At 48.9% G+C, this 21304-nt stretch overlaps 1 protein-coding gene across 1 annotated transcript in view; it reads right to left on the reverse strand.

Moving 5' to 3' along the window:
* LOC119445778 (glutathione S-transferase 1-like) overlaps window positions 1–11096 on the reverse strand; it is a 603258-nt gene extending 592162 nt beyond the window's left edge. The window contains exon 1 of the mRNA XM_037710055.2: window positions 10766–11096. Within this exon, the coding sequence (XP_037565983.1) occupies window positions 10766–10906 (141 nt within the window). The 5' untranslated portion in view covers window positions 10907–11096. The remainder of the gene's footprint in view (window positions 1–10765) is intronic.
* Between the last annotated feature and the right edge of the window lie 10208 nt (window positions 11097–21304).

Consider the following 21304-nt stretch of genomic DNA (forward strand, 5'->3'; position numbering starts at 1 on the left):
ATGCCTGTTTGTAATCCGCTTCTTGCTAAAACTGGCATTCATAACATCTATTTACATGATTGGATCGGCAGTTTGTTTTCTTTATTTTACTGCCGCAAACGTAATGCTATGAAAAACAACTGTAAAGATTGTCTTGGGATTGCCGAGAGCGACTACGGAGGTCATATAATGTGGTGAACAAATGCGGAAGTATATATACACCATATCTATAATAAACTCTACAAAAAGGCTTTAAAGAAATGTCAGCAGTATATACAATCCCAGTGGCTTATATCAAACGTTGCTCCGTATTATCCGCCTGTACCTCCACTTGGTTACAGCGTACACGGGTTGGGTCGAGTTTAACGACTTTTGTATATAGACGGCAAGTAAATCTGAATCAATAAGACGTTTACAATATCGGCTGTCCTTTAGTTCATCTCACAGCTTACTGCAATCGGTATACGGTCTGTTCGCTCGAGTTAACATGATCTTTGGTGATGTCCCACCCTATAGCGTTCATCGGGAGGGATATAGGAAACCATTAAAGAATAATTTCAATCACATAGAAGTATATATTCCGCCTCCGTGTGGTTCGCAAGGAAAAATTATCGTCGGGGATGCATTCCCGACTAACTAGGGTGCCGGGCCCAGAGGTTACATGTTAAAAACCAGTGCAATACTGGATGAAACTCGGCGAGCAGACTCTTAAACACCTAATTATCTGGTAAAATAATAATTAAGAACTGCGTAATTCAATGACAGAGATACCATGGTGACCTTTACTGCTTTTCTCTGTAGACATTCTATAAAGTGGCAATCGGCTAAATAAATAGCAAACAGAAAAACTTTTGCGTATAAACGGTGTATATAGACCGCTGATATAGACAAAAAACACAATTTAACGACTTTTGTCAAGACTAAATTTATAGACGGGGAATAGATAAAAGAAGTAGACACCTTATCAACTTTCACCTATAGAAAATCTGTAAACCAGGCGTATACAAAAATAATCAACACCTTATCGACTGTCGCCTATAGACAGTCCTTAAACACAGAATCAACAAGAATAATAGACACGGTATCGACTTTGGTCTATACGTAGTCTATAGAGCGGAAGATCACAATAAGAAACAAACAAATTATTGACTTCTTTCTGTAGACCGACTATAGAATGGAAGTAGACAAAAAGAAATAACAATCTTATTAATTTTTGTCTATAGACAATTAATGGACAAGAATAAATAGAGACTGTATCGAATTTTTTTCTATAGGTTGTCTATAGAGAGGAAGTAGACAAAAATAAACAAACATCTTATCGACTTTTTTCTGTAGACAGACTATAGAATGGGAGTAGACAAAAAGAAACAAAAATCTTAATAACCTTTGTCTATAGACAGTCTATAGACAATGAATAGACAAGAATAAATAGAGACTTTATCAACTTTTTCTAAAGATAGTCTATAGATAGGAAGTAGACAAAAATAAACAGACAACTTATCAACTTTTTTCGGTAGACCGACTATAGAATGGGAGTAGACAAAAAGAAATAAAAATCTTACTAACTTTTGTCTATAGACAGTCTACAGACAATGGATGGACAAAAATAAATAGAGACTGTATCGACTTTTTTCTATAGATAGTCTATAGAGAGGAAGTAGACAAGAAGAAACAAACACGTTATCGACTTTTTTCTATAGACTGTCTATAGAAAGTGAGTAGACAAAAAGAAATAGAAATCTTATCAATTTTTGTCTATAGACACTCTATAGACATTGAATGGGCAAGAATAAATAAAGACTGTATCAACTTTTTTCTATAGACAGTCTATAGAGAGGAAGTAGACAAGAAGAAACAAACATCTTATCGACTTTTTTCTATAGACTGTCTATAGAATGTGAGTAGACAAAAATAAATAAAAATCATATCAACTTTTGTCTATAGACAGCCTATAGATTATTTATCAACAAAAGAACAAATCTATAAAAAGGCAAAGTTGTCTACAAGTAGTCTATAGACATTCTACAGACAGTCTAAACTCATTTTTGTAAGGGACCAGGCTGTCGAAGAGCTCGATGAGCATCACCACACGCGACTTCGGCAGCTCGCGCAGGTATGACAGCATGGGGCCGGCACCGGGGGCACGGGAGAGGCGCTCCAAGTGGCCAAGGGCGCGCAGATCGGCAGTGAGGGAGACGGGCCAGGCGCCTGTTTCCGCGAGCGTCTCCGCGACACGGGAAGCACTGGGCAGGCCGTGGCACATGCGAAGCACTCGTCGGTGGTCGCCGTCGATGCGTCGCCACAGATGCGGTCGCAGGTTGCACAGTGGGAGCGCGTACAGGACCCTGGACAGCGCCACTGCACCGTACATGCCAACCGCGAACGCGGGGGGGGGGGGGGCAGCCGTCAACACGCGCGAGGAGCGCGCGCACCGCGCCCTCAACTTGGTGCATGGCAGCCCGAAGCCGCTTCACGGCGGGGAGCCATGTCAGGCGATGGTCGATGGTGAGCCCGAGGTAGCGCACCGTCAGCCGCCAGGGAAGAGGAACACCGTCGACGACCACGCAGCCAGTGTGGCGCCGGGCAGCAGCGCGTGGGTGGACCATGATGGCCTCCGACTTTGCCGCCGACAAGCGCAGGCCAATAGCCCGCAGGAAGTCGCCGACCGCATCCGGCGCCGCCTGGAGCTGCAGACGCATCTGTGCCATCGTTGCCAGCGGGCCACCGGACGAAGAGCGCCACGTCGTCCACGTAGACCAGGGTACGCACAGGGAGGGCCCACTGGTGCGCACGCACTCGCTGATGGGCGCGAGTGCAAGATTGAACAGAAAGGGGCTCAACACACTCCCCTGAGGCACACCACATGTCACTGAACGGGGCGAGCTGGTCGCCCGCCCAACCCGAACAACAGACCACCTGTCTGTTAGGAAGGCCCGCACGTACGCCAGGAGCCTGCCCTCCACACCAAGAGCGCGCACAGCCGAGATGATGGTGTCGTGGGGCAGGGAGTCGAACGCGCTCTGGACGTCTAAGAGCAGCAGGAACGCGGCGTGGCCGTCGCGACTTGCCTGCTCCAGCGTGCCCACAACGGCGGCAAGGCAGTCGGCCGTGGAGCGGTGCGTGCGGAACCCACACTGTTCAGGCGGAAAAACACCCCGGATGTCCGCTATCCATTGGAGCCTCGACAGGGCCATCACCTCCATCGTCTTGCCAGGGACTGACGTTAAGAGACGGGCCTGTAGGAGGCGAGGCTGCGAGGAGGCTTACCACTCTTCAGTACTGGCACCACGAGCGCGGAGCGCCAGGACTCCGGGAGGCACCCACTGCGCAGGACACCGTTGAATGCGTCGAGCAGGAAGTGTCGCTGATCTTCGTCCAGGTTGCGCAGCATTTGATGGGTGACTCCGTCCTGCCCGGGCGCACTGCGGCGCCGTCCGCGGCACAGCACGCGCTGCAGCTCGTGAAAGGTGAAGTCTTCCTCGCACAGACTTGTGATTGCCTGCGCGTGGGTTGACTGATCTCCACCCCGCACGAACACAGCCACGTAGAGCGCCCGCAGCGTGACCGCAGGCACAGCAAGGAGGGGAGCGGTGACGGCAGCAGCAAAGGCGTCCGCCAGCTGTTCGGCGAGCGCGAGCTCGCTGATGCCGTGCGCCGCAGCGATGGTGAGCACAGGGAACCGTGGTGTCCTGGGGTTCAGCAGCGCATTCAGGACGCGCCATCCGCGGTGTTGGTTGCGGGGTCTCGCGAGCGACGAGCAGAGGCCCGCCCAGCTACGTCGGCGTAGCTGCCTCACGTGTCGCCTGCACACCGCGTCAAGTCGGTTGTATGTAGTCCAGCCCGCGGCGGCACCGGAGTGGACCGCGCGTCGCTGAGCACGTCGGCGAGCCGCGCGGACGTTCAGCAACTTGATGTCGGGGCAGGGCGTGCCGGCGGGGACGATCACGCGTGTCGTGGCACGGCCCGCGCACTCCGTGATGTGGGCGAAGTAATCACTGCAGTGCGACGGTCTCGCACACATCTCGCGGAAGAGCGGCCACCGCACGACAGCGTACACGCGTGTGGCGCCGCGACTTGGCTTGGTGGGGCACAGAGTGATCGGGTAGTCATCCGATCCGGCGGTGTCCGGAGCACGCTGCCATGAGTAGGAGCAGCGCTCCGAGACAAGCGCCAGGTCGATCACTGTGGCGACTCCGTCCCGCCGCACGAACGTCGCTTCCCCACTGTTGAGGACGGTGAGGCCCGCAGCCGCAACGGCAGACGACAAGTCCTCTCCTCGCGCATTGCTCCTGGCACTGCCCCAGTCGCGGTGGTGAGCGTTGAAATTGCCGCACACGACGGTGTCGGGCGAGAGCAGCGCAGTGAGGCGCACAACGAAAGAGTATTCGGCGCGACGGGCACCCGCGCGAACGTAAACACTGGCCACCGAGGTGTTCGTGCCGCGCACGCGCACAGTGACGGCCACGCACTCGATCATCGCGGAGCACAGGTGGTCCGTGGGGACCCGCGCATGAGGAAGGGCGGCTCGCACGTAGACGGCAACGCGGGGACGGCCAGGCGGATGCGCGTCAACAGAGCACAGCGCAGCGTCACACTCAAGCATGGCACAGTCCGACGCACTGCTGTAACCGATGTAGCCCGGCAGCGAGACCTCCTCTGCACGCGCGTACGTTTCCTGTAAAGCGAGGATATCGTAGTCGTGCAGAGGAAGGTGCTCTGCGAGCTCAGCGTGTCGGCGGCGCAGGGAGTTGCAGTTCCACTGCAATATGCGCGGCCGAGAGGCACCCTGAGGTCTAACTGCCATGGCTGGCAAGTGTTCGTTGAGCGGCAAGGGCGGCCGCGCACAGTGGGCGTGCGGGGCAGTCCTGCGGCAAAAAATCTGTCGCGAACGCGAGCGCGGCAGTCAACAGCGCGATGACGGCGTCGCGTGAGTCGGGAGACGCCGAGGGCAATCGGGGCGCAGGCGTCGACGTGTTGCCCGCGACGGGCGGCCTCGGCGGGCGGTCGCCCGCGACGTCGGAGTAGCTCCGGCCAGGTTGCACTCGGGACGGGACACGGGAGGCGCCGAGTTGTTGCGGCGCCTGTGTGGTGGGCCGTCCCGTGGTGCGGACGAGGACGGTAGCTTGGGTGAGTTATGGGCAGCTCAGACGAGGCGAGGGTCTCAGCGACCTTCCTTTCGTGCTGCCAGCTGGGGCAGCGCGGCTCTGTCGCCGCGTGCGGGCCGTCGCAGTTCAGGCATGTGGCTTGTTTGGCCATGCAGCCGGACGTTTTGTGGGCGCCCCCACAACGAAGGCAACGTTGTTCGGAGGTGCAGGTCGCGGTTATATGGCCGTAGGCGCCACAGTGGTGGCACTGCCTAGGACGCGGGAGCTTCGGGAGCACAGACCGGCGCACCTTAAGCAATGCGACCTCAGCAAGGGTCTTCCTGCCCGCGAAGCGGAGGACATTTCTGCCCGCACGGAAGCATCCAAGTACCGCAACAACCGACTCGATATTCGCCAGCAGTATGTCGTCGTTGAGGTTGCGGTCGACGCCGAAGACGTATCCCGTGCAGGACTCGGCCGGGGCTGACGTCGCGCGAACCGGGACGCCACATATTTCCGTGACAGCGAGGAGCGGGTCCAGTGGAGCGTCGGTGGCAGCGTCAACCGCGACAATGTTGAGTCGGAAGTTTACTCTGACCTGGTGCGCGCCAGCCACCCGCGACAGCTGTGCCGCAATCGCCTCCTGCGAGTGTGCGAGGAAGTTTGCCATCCCGGCGAGGGGGCGATACAACACAGTGTCGCAGGGTTCCCGCAAAGGCACAAGGGCTGGGGCGCGGCGAGGACGCTGTCGACGGCCTCCGCAGCGGCGGCGCTTGCGGTTTCGCATCGCTGGAGGGGGCGGGGCACCGTTGAGTGCACGTGTGCCGGCCCGGTCGCTGGGCTGCTTCCTTGGAGCCACAGCTGACTCCTTCAGCTGGTTGTCTCTCTCCCTCCTTGCCTGTGGCAGGCTTCCCTCTGTGCCAGGGTGGGGGAGGGGCGGCTTGCCTGGAGGGGGTAGAGGGGGGAACGCATCCTCGACCAGGGGGGCGAGTGTACCAAGCACACAGCTGGGGCGCGCCGTTCCGGCCGGGGAAGGGAGCTGTCCGATCGGTTTCCCTCTCTCCGGTAGAGCAGTGTCAACCTGGTCCGCCGTGGGGGGATGTCGCTGGGGAGATTTCTCTCTCGCCGGGAGCTTGGAGGCCACGTGCTCTGAGAGTTGTTGACTCAACCGGTTTGTCTCCCTCCGGGAGCTTGGGGACCTCGTGATGTGCGGGGGGGGGGGGGGGTTGAGCAGCCGGTTCCTCTACCTCCGCAACCTCGGGAGCCACGTCACCCGCTGGGGGGTGGACTTGATGGACAGGTTCCTCTCCCTCTGACAGCTCGGAGACTTCTCGATCCGACAGGGAAGGGGATCGGGTGCAAGCTGGAGAGGAGGTGTCCTCGCTGCTCGGAGTGCTCTCGGTTGATGGCGGGGGGGAGGGGCTCTCGGAAGGGCTCGTGGAAGCGGATGAGAGGGGGGGACTGGAGAGAGTACTTGTATGCGGGCTCTTTTCGTCTGCCGCACCGTCCCCTGCTGTGTCAGGCTGTTGGGGGGGGGGGTAGGTGGGGGGGGAGTGCGTGGCCACTTCGTGCTGCGCGGGTGGGGGAGGCGAGACCAGTTCGGTGTGCTGTGGCGAACCGGTTGTGGTCTCAGCTTCTCTCAAACTGGGGTGGCTTTGTGACGTGGCTGGGGGGGATGCAGCATCCCGGGGGGCTGCGGCGACTTTGCGGCGCTTGTGCTTTCGGGCCGTTGCAGGGGTCGGGGCGCCGGTGCGTCTGGGTGAAGGCCAGAGGCGCTTGGCAGTGCGCATTTTTTTACCCACTGTTCCGACCTTCTGGGATGCAGACTGGAGAGCCGGTGGGTGCAGGTCATGGGTCAGGAGCCGTCGAGTGGCTCTGAGGAGAGCCTCCATGTTCCGCGAGCGGCCGGGGGTGCCGCTGGGCGCGAAACCGGACTCGCTGTCCGAGAGGTCACCCATCGTGAGGGTGCTGGGCTGGATGGCTACATGTTGAGTGTAGCCGCCTAGCTATATGGTAACTCAGCTAGAGCTAAGGTTCCTAACGTCCCACTCCCTTGGGAGCCCTGATAAGGGCTACGCTCAGAGCGTGGTCGTGGGAGGGGAACAAAGCGGCGCAAGGGAGCAAGAAAAACACGTCTTGCTCCGGCGAGTGCGCGGCGAAGACCGGGCGACAGGGGCAAATTCGCTAAGGTCAGAGTCCAGGCAAAGAGCGTGAAAAGGCGAAGGAGGGTAACTCCCAAGCTTAGGCGTTTGCTGAGATCGGGGATCGGCGTGACGCACGTCGCGAAAAGGAGAGTTTCGCGTAGATTCAGGCATAGTGACCATCGCCTAACCGCATCGCCTTAAGTACTACACTGTAGGCAGAGGGACAAAAGGAAGCGTCCCGTATGCTGCCACCGTGGCCGATCACTCGCGGGGGAAATGAAAGGCGACTGCCTAGCAGATAATGGGACAGTGCGCCCGCGGGTCTGTCAAAGCATCCCCCTCCCAGTACTTGGAGGCGGCTGTTCGAAAGTCGCAGCTACAAGGTGTGTCAGGCAAATTAGTGGGTTTTGCCTTCTTCGCGACGGCACCTTGCGAAATCCCCGGAATGCGCGACCCCCTCGAGTGCGTTTGAAAGAAAGGGGTGCGATTGGGGCCCGAGAATAAGTAAACAAGGAAGACGGGTAGCATTTTCTTCTTCTTTTGTATTCATTTTGTGGGAGATTTGTGTTGAATGGTTCACAGGCGTAAAGAATGCCGCAGTTTTGTTATGTTGTTAACCTCTTCGGCTCAGGTTAGACCAACTATTTAAAGGGGAGTGGATACGCGACGACAGCTATAGAAGTGAAATGCAAAATGTCAGTTGCATATAGTTTGGCATGTCACGTGCAAGTTGCGCAAGTAAAGGAACTCCGCTTTTGCACGAGTTTGTAATAAGACGTAGATGGTTTTTCCATTTGTTTATTTAGTATTTTCGGCATTATGTAATGATTATGTAGCTCTCTTGTGCTAAGTATTACGGAATGTGAATTAGTGAAGGCCAGTTCTCCCTTCGCCTTCCTGATCTGTGGAAGCTCTAATTCATAATTACTTAGCTTCATTACATAAACCCAGTTGGTGTCGGTTTGCGAAGACACATCATCGCAAGTTTCTTGGTACTTGTCCAGATCAACTCGCACCTTGTGTTTCAGGGTTTTCTTTAGATAGGGGGTTGTCAGATTTTTGGAATTGGTAAAGTCTGGCGATGAGAGTGGCTTGCAGTGGCGCTTGCAGCATTGTGTGTGGCTGACAAAGGTCGCTCCTTGGAGCTTGTCATCTTGCATTTCTGCTGTTCAGACAGAGCCCATCTATATGAAGAGGCCTTTGGCGGGAAGATCCTCGTTCCTGGAAGCAGCCGCCCCATGGCTTTGAGCAAAGCAGGCATCAAACCGGCCGAGCTGCATGGAACAACTCGACCCGCCGATGCACCATCTGGCGGCGGGGGTGCTGTTGTGTCTGGCGGCCCTTCGGGACAAAGGAGGCTTCATCGACATACGGGGAAGCTGTCAAGTGCTCTTCACGCTTGTCGGTTCTCGCGGCCAGGAAGTGTCACCTGGGACTGATAAATGAGCAGTTAGTCTCCAGGCTGCCTCATGCGTCGCTAAACGGCAACGTCGCCCTTTGGTGCGTTTCCGTGAAATTACCAGCGCCGCCCGAACTACGACGAGGCCCGGCACCAACTGTGACGCGCCAACCTGGAGCCCTTTCAAGACAACCGCCGCCATCCCTGGAAATGGTCGCTTCCGCGAACTGACCACTACGGAGAGGCGACTCTTGGCTGGAAATGGTGGCTTCTGCGAGCTGATCGACGGTGGTCATTGGCTAAGAACTAAAGTGCATTCCCTTGTCGAGTGAAAGAGGGAAACCAAAGGGATAAAACAGCGGGACTTTAGTGCTGTAGGGATGCTCGACCATGTAGAACGCTCGGAGATGTAAACGCTACAACATGCAAAGACGTTAGCACGTAGACGGCTCCGATATCATGGAGCCCTTCTTGTAAAATACCACCATGTACAGTGTATATAAAACAGTTTTCTAATCTCCCTGGATATCTCCTCCTCTCGGCATCTGGCACGGCACCATACATGGCACCTTCGTGGCCGCTGGGACCTTCGGCTTTCGCAACAAGGCCTAAGATCAAAAAGGGGAGAAACGCTTTCCTACAGCACCGCTGAAACACTTGTACCGTATTACAGCGCACCAGGTTCTTGTTCCAAATACTATCGAACGTGACTCGTAGAGAATAAACTAGTTTACGTATAACTGCCGTCGAAAAACTGTTGTGTTCAGATGAAAACCACAATATTTTAGGCTTCAGGCCCCCTGCTAATGCCTCGATTTTCTGCTACGAGAAGAAGTTGGATTTGCCACAACAACCTTAGTGCACCCACTTAGGACGGCCGTGCAAGGTGCAAACTGATGACGGTGTCATGGCAACAAAGAGCAAAGCGTTGCAACTTCTCGCTGCTCCGTGTCAAAGGGGCTTGCTGATTTGGGTGCGTTTGCGCCGGTGCCGACATCTGCTAATGCGGCTCGTCGACGAGCGTCCGCACCGACGATGTAACAGGTAATGGTCGAAGTGATCATTTCGCGGCTCTACAGCGTTCTTAGCTGCATCGCTGCAGGAGTTAGTGTGCGCGAAAGCGCATCGAAGTTGTGTCATCAAGCAAAAACAAACTGCCAGCAACGTTTGCTGATTAAAAACGAAATTGTGGTGTTTTATATGACGAACCTATGGCACAATTATCAGACAGGCCATAATTGCAGCTACCGTATTGAATTTCTCCACCTGGCCTTCTTTAACGTGCACCCAATGAACGGTACACGGGCGTTCTTGCATTTCGCCCTCAGCGAAACGCGGCCGCGCCGTGGCGACAATTCGATGCCGCACCCTCGGGCTTAGCACCGCAACACCAAAGCCACTACGCAACCACGGCTGGTCAACATTTGTTGATGTAAATGCTGAATGGAGCACGCTTTGTTTGTTTTTGACGGATTTTACGCTTTTAACACGAATATGCCAGAGAGTAGTGCTTGTGCCTCACCTAACTTTGTTAGGTTAAGACGTGTACAAGCCAATTTGACAAGGGAAGTTTGGAGTTCGCGAGGAAACTTCGCGGACTGGTTCATGGCCGATGAATAAGCGTGTGTTCATGCGTACATTGCGAAAATATTGAACACTTTCGACAAAATAAATAACTCTTCTGAAGCCAAAAGTCGTAAATGGTCGTGCGCAGCTTCAGTGCTATTTTGTCGTTGCTTACTTGTCGTTATTAATGTGCCGTTGCTTACTCTATGCACAATGTTTTCAACTCTATCACGTCGATGGATGCCAAGCCCCTGTTTGACACGGCGAAGTTTTTGCTTTATAGATTTCAGTAATGTACTTTAATTGTCTGCTTAGAAGGACTTATTATGCATGTCGATTATGACTGCACAAAGTGCATGCAATAAACGAACGCAATTTCATGCAAGACATGTGCTACTAAATGAAATTACGCGAAAGCTACTTGGTCAGGTGTGTTATATCCGTCGACCAACACAGACTCTTAAGAAACACGGACCGCTGCAAAATTTGGCCGTAGACGCCATTTTGGCAGTGCGGTGGCCATCAGCAGCGATCCGCGTTCGCCGATGCCAGATCACGCCGACAACGCCCACTGGTCCGGCGAGTCAACCCACCTTGAGGTGTTCCGGCGCTAAGTGCTCGCGCTTGAAGGTGTCTACGTTCTTCAGCTCCAAACCAACGCCGATGTGCTTCGCCAGCATCCTCACCAAGGCGCACGGCGGGCTGCCGTAGAGGTTGTACAGGGTGTACGGCATCGCGCTGGGGGTCGGTGGTGCTCTGCACGAGGCAAATGCTCCAAAATGGATGCTGGCGTTCCGTGCAACAACAAGCCGGTGTCTGCTCCGTTCTCGCCCGGTATCAGAGGAGCAGTGGATCCCGTGGTTGTCCTTGGGGGAAGGCGGCGTCGGCGTGGCTTGCCCGGCGGCACCCCCTCCCCCTGCTTTCCGCCCAAGTGCCGCCGTGGCGGGCAAGGTCGTTTACGCAGCCGGTAATTTTGCCCCTTTGGTTACGGAGTAGTTAGTGGTTCGTATGGAAAGGAAATGTTGACGCTATCTTCTGTAGCCCTTGAGGGAGCACGGCTCAGCGCCAAGCTTACGGAGAGAGTCCGAGGAGAAGAGAGCGCGGTCGCTATACAAGATAGGATGCCGCAGTTTGCGGAGCGCCGGCCGGACGCTGTTTTACAACGGCTTCTGTGCAGCGCTGTCATAGGCTACGCTTGTTGAGGCAGATGAAACGTAGTTAAGACTTGTCCAGCTCTTCTACACACACGCGGACAGACAGAAAAAGTTTAATGCTAACCGAGGAGGTTAGCTTAGCTACCTCCTCGATCTGGTAAAATATGATCTGGTAAAATGCAGAGTTCGTAAAGTACACGGATGACAGACGAGCGGCCAGCACAATCACCGTACCATCCTTGTATTATCAGCGCTGTGCCCTTTGCTTTAAATCCGCACCAGCTCGCACAGCGGTCCATCCCGGTTTAATACATGATGACGAATAAAAAAAAATCGGGTTATAAAGAAAACGAAAGAAACACAGACACACGCACAAACACACGTGCGAAAGCGCCTAGCACGATACGCACCCGCACGATAGCACCAAACATGTCTACAATGCCCAGTAAGATATAGGAAAGCCATGGCGTTGCAAAAATCGTCATGAGTTCACCTCTTCTGCTTGTTGTCTTTTGGCACGTATAGGGGGAGGCAATGTATCGTTTAAGATAGGGTGCCTCGATGCCAGCGCCGCCGTTCAGGGTGGAGACAACCCCGCAGGCGCCGCCATATTGAATCACACCAGCTCAGACTCAGCTACGCTTGCGTTCATAAATAATGTTACTCGCGGCACGCTTCCAGGTGGTTTGCCTTGATGAGGATTTTTTTAATCGCTATCGCATCTGCACATCTTTATAACCAATAGCCGTTAACTCGTCGAGGGTCGAAGACGCAAATGTATGGCGCCGGGAACATGCTCCAAATTGCCCAATTCAATCCCATTTAATATGCCGTGTGTATGTTTGAAATACGCACCATTCTTTTTTTTGCGTTTCGTTGCTTGGTATATATGGCTTGCGAACCCCTGTGTGTGGAAGTTTTTCTTTTTCGCTCCTGTATTTTGGTTTACACGTCACGCCTCCTTTACCGTAGCCAGCCACTCGCGCACGGCAGTTAGTTTACCTTGCGTAGCGCGTGCTCTTTGCGTTCTTTGCAATTATTTGACGATATCTACGCGCAATTTTCCTTTTTTGCCCACAAAACTGTGTACTGACAGGATTAAGCCGGTGTAAAAATAACTGCGATGTGAAAATAAGGTTTAGTGCTGTAGAGAAACATGTAAGGTAACTTGTCAGTGTCAATCTTGCGTAATACACGCAAAAAAACCAAACGATGCACAAAATACATTTACTTAGTAACGTCTAGTACAGTAAATCATGAAAGAGATGCGTACATGAAAAATTATATGTACTGTGTGACGCCTGAAAGCTACGTTGAAAGACAACCCTATTGAAAAAATTGTGAACGAGAACGTACGAGAAATAGTGTACGCGATTATTGCTCCGTAGACTGTGCGAGAAACTCGTTCAGTCTGCGAGAACTCGTTGAGTCTACGAGAACCTCGTACAGTCTACGCAGCAATCATCGCGTACATTTCTCGCACACATGTGTACGAGATCGCGTTCTTGTCACTGAACGAGATTCTCGTACATTATGAACGAGTTCGTTTCTACGAGCTGAGTGCGTACAAGATGACGAGCTTGTACGACCTGCGAGAGTATGCACCCTGAAAAAGATACGCACCTCATATTCATATTTAGTATAATAATGCAAATACAATTCTTGTAAATACAAGTGTTCATGCATGAACACTTGTGCTGACCTTACTGCAGTGTTGTGTCGCTGTAATGGTTTGTTCAGAAATGTACAGTAAAGAGTTATGTTGAGGTGAAAAAAAATGTCAGGTGAGGTAATGGTTTGTACTTGTTAATAAACAAGTACACGTTACACAGGTTCTTCAGCACACCTATTCAAGCTTACATTAATAGTGAAGTCCTCCGATTTTAAGCAAGAGCACGTCACACATCTCGCAAGCGTTGTTTATTGGACCTTGTAATGGTACTTCAATACACCCAGTCTGTTGACAGAAGACCACTGGAATGTGTTACTTGAGTGAGAGCTTGCCGCGCACCTGAAAAAGTAAACAAAAGCCAACAGATTTTTTTTCACACATGCAATAAGATAACACATAGGCAAAAACAGTTTAGCTGACATTCACAGAGGTAAGAATGCTTTAGCATTCAGAACATGCGATACTGAACAAAATTTATTGAAAATAAGTGGTTTCCTGCAATGCTTATGACTCCTAAGGAAACGTGCATTATAGTGTCGTAGAATAACCTGTTACATTAGCAGATCACTGAAACGTGTTATTACAGTAAAAAAGGCATTATTTGAGTAATAATAATTACTAGTACTGAAGCAACATAAGTAACATGCATAAAATCTACTTTTAGAGAGCAGCATCAACAGGTCGAGCTAATTAAATTACTTGGAAACAGCTATTCTGCCAGCAAAACTGAAAATCGTGGTGGCGTAGTGGCTTTGGCATTGCACTGCTAAGCCGAATGGCGCATGATAAAATCCCATGCACAACGGCCACATTTTGATGGCAGCAAAGTGCAACAACACCCCCATAAGGTGCATTGGGCACATACCCCCGGTGTTCAAAGTTAATCCAGAGTTCCCCACTACAGTGTCCCCCATAATCATATTGTGCAGAAGGACTTGGTGTTAGGCAAGTTGCTGTTTGCTGAACGACATAGCGCAAAGGCACAAATACACAGAAGATACACAGACACACGTCACAGGCGCTACTAACAACTTTATTTGAAGCACAGCGAGATACAGTATATGTACTCCTCACAACGCGCAGGCGCACCAGCCACTTCGGGCAGAGCACAGAGGGCGATTATCAGGGCTAACACGACCATTTTGAAGATCTAAAGAAAGCAAGTTCCACATCATGAAAACAATATAGGTCAACTTTCACAAGCACTAATTTTTTTCTGTTATGTAAAATGCTTCCAACAGCTCACGTGCTGTTTTATCTTTAGTTCTGCCCAGGATCTTCCCATCATGAAATCTCGCACGACAAGGACAGGCTTTACAGTGTGCTGAAAGATGCGCATTCAAGTCTTTCGTCGTGTTGTTAGCATGCTCCATGATTCGATCATTGATGCAGCGGCCAGTTTGTCCTACATAGGACTTTCCACAAGACAGTGGGATTTCATAAACCCCTCTGGTAGCACATCGCCAGTAAGGTGTGACGTGTTGTACTTGGCAGCCTACCTTAGATCTGCCCATTATGCGGGGACACAGTTGGGCCAGCATATTGGGAAAAGAGAACACTACAAAAGCGGGCACACTGGTGAATGAGGCCAGAGCTGGTGAGCCGAGTGGCCCAAGACCGCAAGTTGTACCGTATGTGCATAAGTTGAGCCACAATTTAAAGAAAGTGGCGAACAGGCATGGAGTGCCTCTATTGTTCTCTGTTCCCAATAGGCTGGCCCGAACGTGTCCCCGCATAATGGGCAGATCTAAGGTAAGCTGCTAAGTACAACATGTAACACCTTACGGGCAATGTGGTCCCGGTGTGGTTTATGAAATCCCACTGCCTTGTGGAAAGTCCTATGTAGGACAAACTGGCTGCTGCATCAATGATTGAATGAGGGAGCATGCTAAAAACATGACGACAGACTTGAATGCGCATCTATCAGCAAAAAAAAGCCTGCCCTTGTCGTGCGAGATTTTATGATGTGAAGATCCCAGGCAGAAGTAAAGATAAAATTGCATGTAAGCTACTCAAAGCGTTTTACATAAAAAAGTAGTGCTTGTGTAAGTCAGACCTCTGTTGTTTTGTACGACGTGGAACTTGCTTTCTTTAGATCTTCAAAATGATTGTGTTAGCACGGATAATCGCCCTCTGTCGTCTTCCCGAAGTGGCTAGTGCGCCTGTGCATTCGGAAGAGTATATATACAGTATCCTATTGTGTTTCGAATTAAGTTATTAGCAGCACCTGTGACATGTTTTCGTATATCATCTGTGTATTTGTGCCTTTGCCCTACAATATGTCGTTCAGCAATCATATTGAGGTTTTGACAAATAAAACCCAAAAATTTTATTTAAAGCAAATAGTATTGCATAAGGCCAAAGGCTTATATAGAATCATCTGACAGCAGCTACGTTTAACAAAATTTAATACTTTCTAGAACAAGAAACTTTCAGATGGCTTGAGCAAAAATCTACTTATGCCAAACTTATTGTCATTAATTTTATATGGCCCATTCCGCCTTACTTTCTTTTTAACCAAAATTATATATGCAGTGCAGGTGCTCCCCACACCTAAAGAAATTGTCACCGTTCCTTAAAGTGCATGGTTTTGTTTCAAATGACAGCACAAGTATGCTTTGCGATTGTTAGCCAATGAAATGATTGTCAAACTTCTTGAAATCACGGACTCCTGGACAGGATAACTAGTCACATTGGGCACCCTTTCATCAGTTTTTGTCCACAAAATCAAGCAAGTAAAGACATTACCCTGAGTCTGCAACTGTTAATGCGTTCTGTTTGGTAATGATAATTTTATGGTCATTGACCGAAGCCAAGCCAAAAAAGCTCCCTTTCTGGAGCCGAGACAGGTTCCTGAATTACACCATGGAAGGTAAGCTCGTGGGCCCTTCTCCTGCTTCAGAAAGAGCTTACTGCTGGCATGTTACACGATGCAGCTTACTTTCGTCAGTGTTGCGTGAAGTGCCAGTGATGAAGTTGTCTTTTGCGCAGAATGGCAGTTTCAGGTTTAGTGGGCTTGTAGGAAGACAAGCTCAAGATAACTTCCTGGTTTGAACAGGCTGTTTTGGTTATAATACATCAAGCTTTCTTGTGACTGCACGCACAGGTGGTCCGTTAGTCTCGCTGTGAAGTTAACATTCAGCAGTATGTCCCAGAAGACCCGAATAATGGTCTGCTCTAGTTCACACGCTCTTGATTTTCTGTCAGCACTCTTGAACTCTTTCTGCCAGTAATTTCTTCCCAGCTGGCCGAATTATCTCGAGGCCCCACGCTGACACTACCGATGCTTTCAAGTGTAGACTTTTCAGGATAAGGTTCTTTGCAGGAAAGGTGGCACTTACAGATTTCTATTCTGGACGCGAGTGAGACGAACCAGTAAGTCTTGGTAACAATGTTTCGTACATAAGTTTTGTAGAAGGTATTATCAAGGGTTCGACGAAAATTCATTTAGCCAGGTAACGACTATGAAGTTGTGGTGAATGACCAAGTGCTTATCATCGTGTTAGTGACGATACAATTTTTCGTAAAACGTTTAACTCCAACAGGACTACACACAAGATGTAACCAAGACTTGCCGGTTCATTTCACTCAGGTCTTGAATAGCCACCTGTAAGTGCCACCTTTTTTAAAACCACACTTGCAAAGCCAGGAGTCTTATCCTGAAAAGTCTTCAATTGAAGACATCAGTAGTGTCAGTGTGGGGCCTCAGGATAATTCAGCAAGCCCAGAAGAAATTGCTAACAGTACAAGTAAAAGTATGCCAACAGAAAATGAAGGGCTTGGAAGCCGATGTATTCTTCGCAAAGTGTCAACTACAGGGTCATTGTTCATGAGTTCCCGGATGCGTAACTCCATGCCAATTTCATGCCGACGCTAAGGAAACACCAGGGCAGGCAGTTGCAAGAAAAGAAATTCAGTGCTCTAAGAAAAATGCGGCCACTCAAGCCCATGGAAGTTATGTTTAACTTGTCTTCTTACAACTACACTGAACCTAAACATGCTGTTTTGGGCAAGGGAACAAATATCAACACTGGTGCCTTGCCTGACTCTATGAGAGTCATCTGCGCCGTGAATGGTGCCGTCAGTGCACTTCCTTCCGAAGATGAGGCCCGCACCTGCACTGTCAGTGTGCTGTACAAATTTCAGAGGCACATCCCACAAGCTTGTCTGCCTAGCAAAGAAGCTGTGTGGGGCTCCAAAACCCATAGAACCAACGAACACAAACCCAAACCTCGTCCTTTCAACTCTCGCTTTATATTGCTGTGCAAGCAGTAAAATTGGATGGTGTTAGTAGTGTTCTGTCCTGTCACCTCCTTGCCTTTCCTATGAATTTTATACTAAATAAGGCTTTTTCTTGGTGAAAGAGTGCTAGTTTAAGGCATAAACCAGCTCCATGGCAGTTTGCAATTAAGGAATGTAAACATTTGCTGAAAATAGGTCCACGAAGAATATTTCAAAAAGAGCACTTTAAAAAAAACACGTGTATCTATCACCAAGGCCAACCCTTGTGTCTTCTATCTCAACATATTTCTCAAAACTCAAGCTCAAAACTGATATCCAGGTGCAAGCTCTCCATATCATGTTACCTTGTCAATGATGAAGCAAAGTACGCTGGTGCCTGGATGTTGTGGGACCAACTCAGGCGTGGAGATCAGCACTGATCAGCAACACAGCACAGTCTGCTTACACTTTCTCTGCAGGCCCAGCCATACCTGCATTAATACAAGTGGGCTTAGTGTCACGTGAGTATAATATAAAAACTGACACCGTGAACAAATCAATCCTTGTTCGGTATACATATGAAAAAATGTAGATATTCTCCATATAGCAAGCTTCACTTTGAGTAACAAATCTTGCACTATAAGAAAAATATGATGCATGAGCCATCTATGCAAGAAAATTAATTGAAGATCCCTTTTTTTGCCTCCCTCCTCCTCCTTGTGTATAGGTGGCAGTCAGGTTAAGTAAAGTAGGCCAGACAGCCACATAGTGTAAGCAAAGGTGGTCACTTGGTGGGCCAATTATGATACCATAGCACGACATGCATTCTGCAGGCACTGCAATGTTAAAGTACCCATAAGCCTAGCAGCATTACCCAATAGGGCTAACCAATAAGTGTCCCCAGCAGCATAACTCAGCATGTCTACCAGGAGGCTTTCATTACACTTTGACAACTATCCTCCTACGGCTTGAGCCCAATTTTTGTCAACAGAAGACAAGCTTTAAGCATCTGCACAAGGGCACTTTAAACAGTACCACAATAGCTTCCTACCTAATCCCACCTTTAAAATTACATTGGTAAGTTCAGTACCATGTGTAGAACCAATCAAATTGTTCTGCAATCAAGTAAGCATCCCCTTTTCATACACGCAAATATCAGCAACACTACTACTGCCATATGGGCATTTTGTAGACAAAAACATCAAGCGCAAGAGCTGAAGCTTGGGCAAGTTGGTAACAGTTCATTTTGATGGTGTTCATGGCACACACATGCCAAAATAATAAGCGACAGGCAGACAGTGAAAAATAACTGTCCTCTTTCACACTCTGTGTGTCCCTTAGTGCCTTGGAATGTGTGAGCTGTGAATGCCACCATCTGCCTGTCCCTTTTCTCCTTAGATAGTGTGCACTGTGAATAGCATGGAAAGGAACATAAGAGACCAGATAATGCTACAATAGATAAAAGAAAACATGCTCTCTGATGCAACACGTCTTTAAGCAACTTAATTTTCAACCAACATCCTAAGCCTGCCGCGCTTAAAAAACTCACTGAAGTTGCTGTGTAAGACAACAGCTTGCTTTTACAAAAAATAGAGTTAAACTTATTCTATTATTTTTGCAAACTGGTGCTTCAGTACTGTGAAAAGATGGTATTAATGAAAACCAGCTTAATGTTTGTGTAATAAAAAAGCCTACAGTCAGCTACAGAGATCAGGCTTGATATAAATCTGTCAGTCAACACGGTAAATCAATATTTCCATGACTGTTGAGGTAAAAAGAATCGTTGACAAATTCCCAACACACTATGCATGTTTTGGAGAAGACAGTGCTTTTCTACTGCAAGCATTTAACAGAGCCCCAGTGAATACAGTATGATATAACTTATTGCAGGACATTTCAAACAGATCCTCTTTATGGCTTCTTAGGGACTTGGGTAATGAAGAGTAAGTGCAGTGACATCTCTGAGCACCTCAAAGACAATACTGGTGATTACATGGCAACACAACTGCTGACAAGCAAGATAACTTTCGGGCAGTGTTGTCTCATGCCACATCAATCAGACAAAACTTTAAAGGGACACTTAAGGGAGAAATAATTATTTGAGATGCATTATTGAATTACTCTTCCGCAAACCCAGAAAGACTGCAGTTATCCAAAAGTAGAGGCTTGATAAGCTAGAAAATACACAAGAACGATATACAGGTGGTGAAACCACAATAAAGTTCCCACACCTGCTGGCTGTCTGCTAAGGCCTAGTTAATTTGTTTTGGCAAAAATTGACTATATTGCATTCTAAAAGAGGCAAAACTGAACTTAGCAATTTTGGAGCAAGTGTACTGAACCGCAACAGCCAAAATATACGAAAATACTCTGGAATGCATGATGTCCTCCAACGTACGATGTTTCGCCACAAAATTTGGCAGGAAATGCCACTTTAACCTTCATTTTCTTTTTGCAATAAATAACCTCTCATCACAAAACTAACACAAAAAGAAAGAGAAATGAATGGGGCTCGCCTAGCGAGACGTATCTGCACAGGCTTAAGAGAAGTGTGACTCCATGGTCTAAATGAAAAAATAAAAATAAAATCACACTTTGGGCGGGTCTCAGGTTATAGTACTACTCAAAATCTTGACAAGTGCTTATTCAGTCTGTGCTTATCCCAAAAGCTTGGTAATGACATACGCCCCTTTAGCACTAATGGTGTCTGCGCCAAAGGGGCTAAGGCTAAATGTTAGGTAGCCACACACATTTTAACAGTGAAATTCAAGTGCATTATGACTTTTGTCTGCCACTTTTAATAACATGTAATGGTCGATATAGCACATTATGATCTAATTATGGTAGGTCAGCATCGCCTGAGCACGGCGTGCCTAAACACTTTTGTTAGGTGAGAAAGTATTGTTTCTGGTACTCTTTCGGGAAGCAGCCTATGCCTTATTCAGAACAAAAACCTTGTTTCCCTGAGAATGTCAGACAATCGCATATTTCAAATTGACCATTTGAAATGCACACAAAGTACAGCATGGTTTTGAGGGTCCCACTAACTATTGAAACGCACATCATCCAAGTTCAGCAGTCAACATCATAACTAAGCTTGTAGAAGTGCATATTAGCAAGTTGACAGAATAATAAGGAGAAGGTGAGAGAGATGGTCCCAACTATAAGAGAAGCAATAGCAGAGTTCAAGCTCCCTCCCATGTCAAATGCGGAAGGGCAAAGCATACCCAGCTTTCGGTTACACTCTCACCTGCAACCACTGCACCAGGCTGACTGACATGCGTAACCAGCAGTTTGTGATACCACATTATCAAACCTGCAATTTATGGGACATCAGAGATCAGCTTCAAGCTTGATGCTATACTGCTCTAGGGATGTATTATGAATAGACTACATTTAAATGTTATGCTTCATGGTTTGTTTCAAGCTTCAGGAATTTACTTATTCATTTATAAACATACCTCATAGGCTCCAGCTGGAGTACTGCATAAGGTGGTAGGTAGAACATTGTGAGCCAAATAAAGAACATACAATAAAACAAGTAAAAAAAAGAAATAAATACTCTTTCACACTGTGGTTTCTTATCTGGCAGCTAGCTTTTAAAAGTGAACAGAAACGTGTTCATGCTGGTAGTGCTTTAGAAGAATAAATAATAAGAGGTTAAACAGAAAATTCAAACACTTTCAAGCCACCTTTCGTGGTTTTTTCTTTCAACGTCCCTTTAGGAATGGGAATCAATGAACAGCCCCCCCCCCCCAAAAAAAAGAGAAAAAAAAGTGTAATACATGATTTTTGACTACTTAGAGAAATAAATATAGGAACACAGAATCTGTGCAGGCAGGTATGTAAGGAATTAAGTGCAGTAATATATGCAATAACTTGCAATGCCCTTCTGCTTTCGTCGGGCAACTCATAACAATACATAAAAGGATATGTGTGCCTCAAAACACAGTTCCTAAAAAATACGTCACTATACAGTCAGTAAGTAGCATATCATGCATATCTACTCAAGCCCCAATTATACTTGACTCAGAGGAGGCTACTTAGGTATATTGATTAAACTGAAGGTAGGCGATATTTTTTGA

The sequence above is a fragment of the Dermacentor silvarum genome, chromosome 3 (assembly GCF_013339745.2).
Source record: "Dermacentor silvarum isolate Dsil-2018 chromosome 3, BIME_Dsil_1.4, whole genome shotgun sequence".
Lineage (NCBI taxonomy): Eukaryota > Metazoa > Arthropoda > Arachnida > Ixodida > Ixodidae > Dermacentor > Dermacentor silvarum.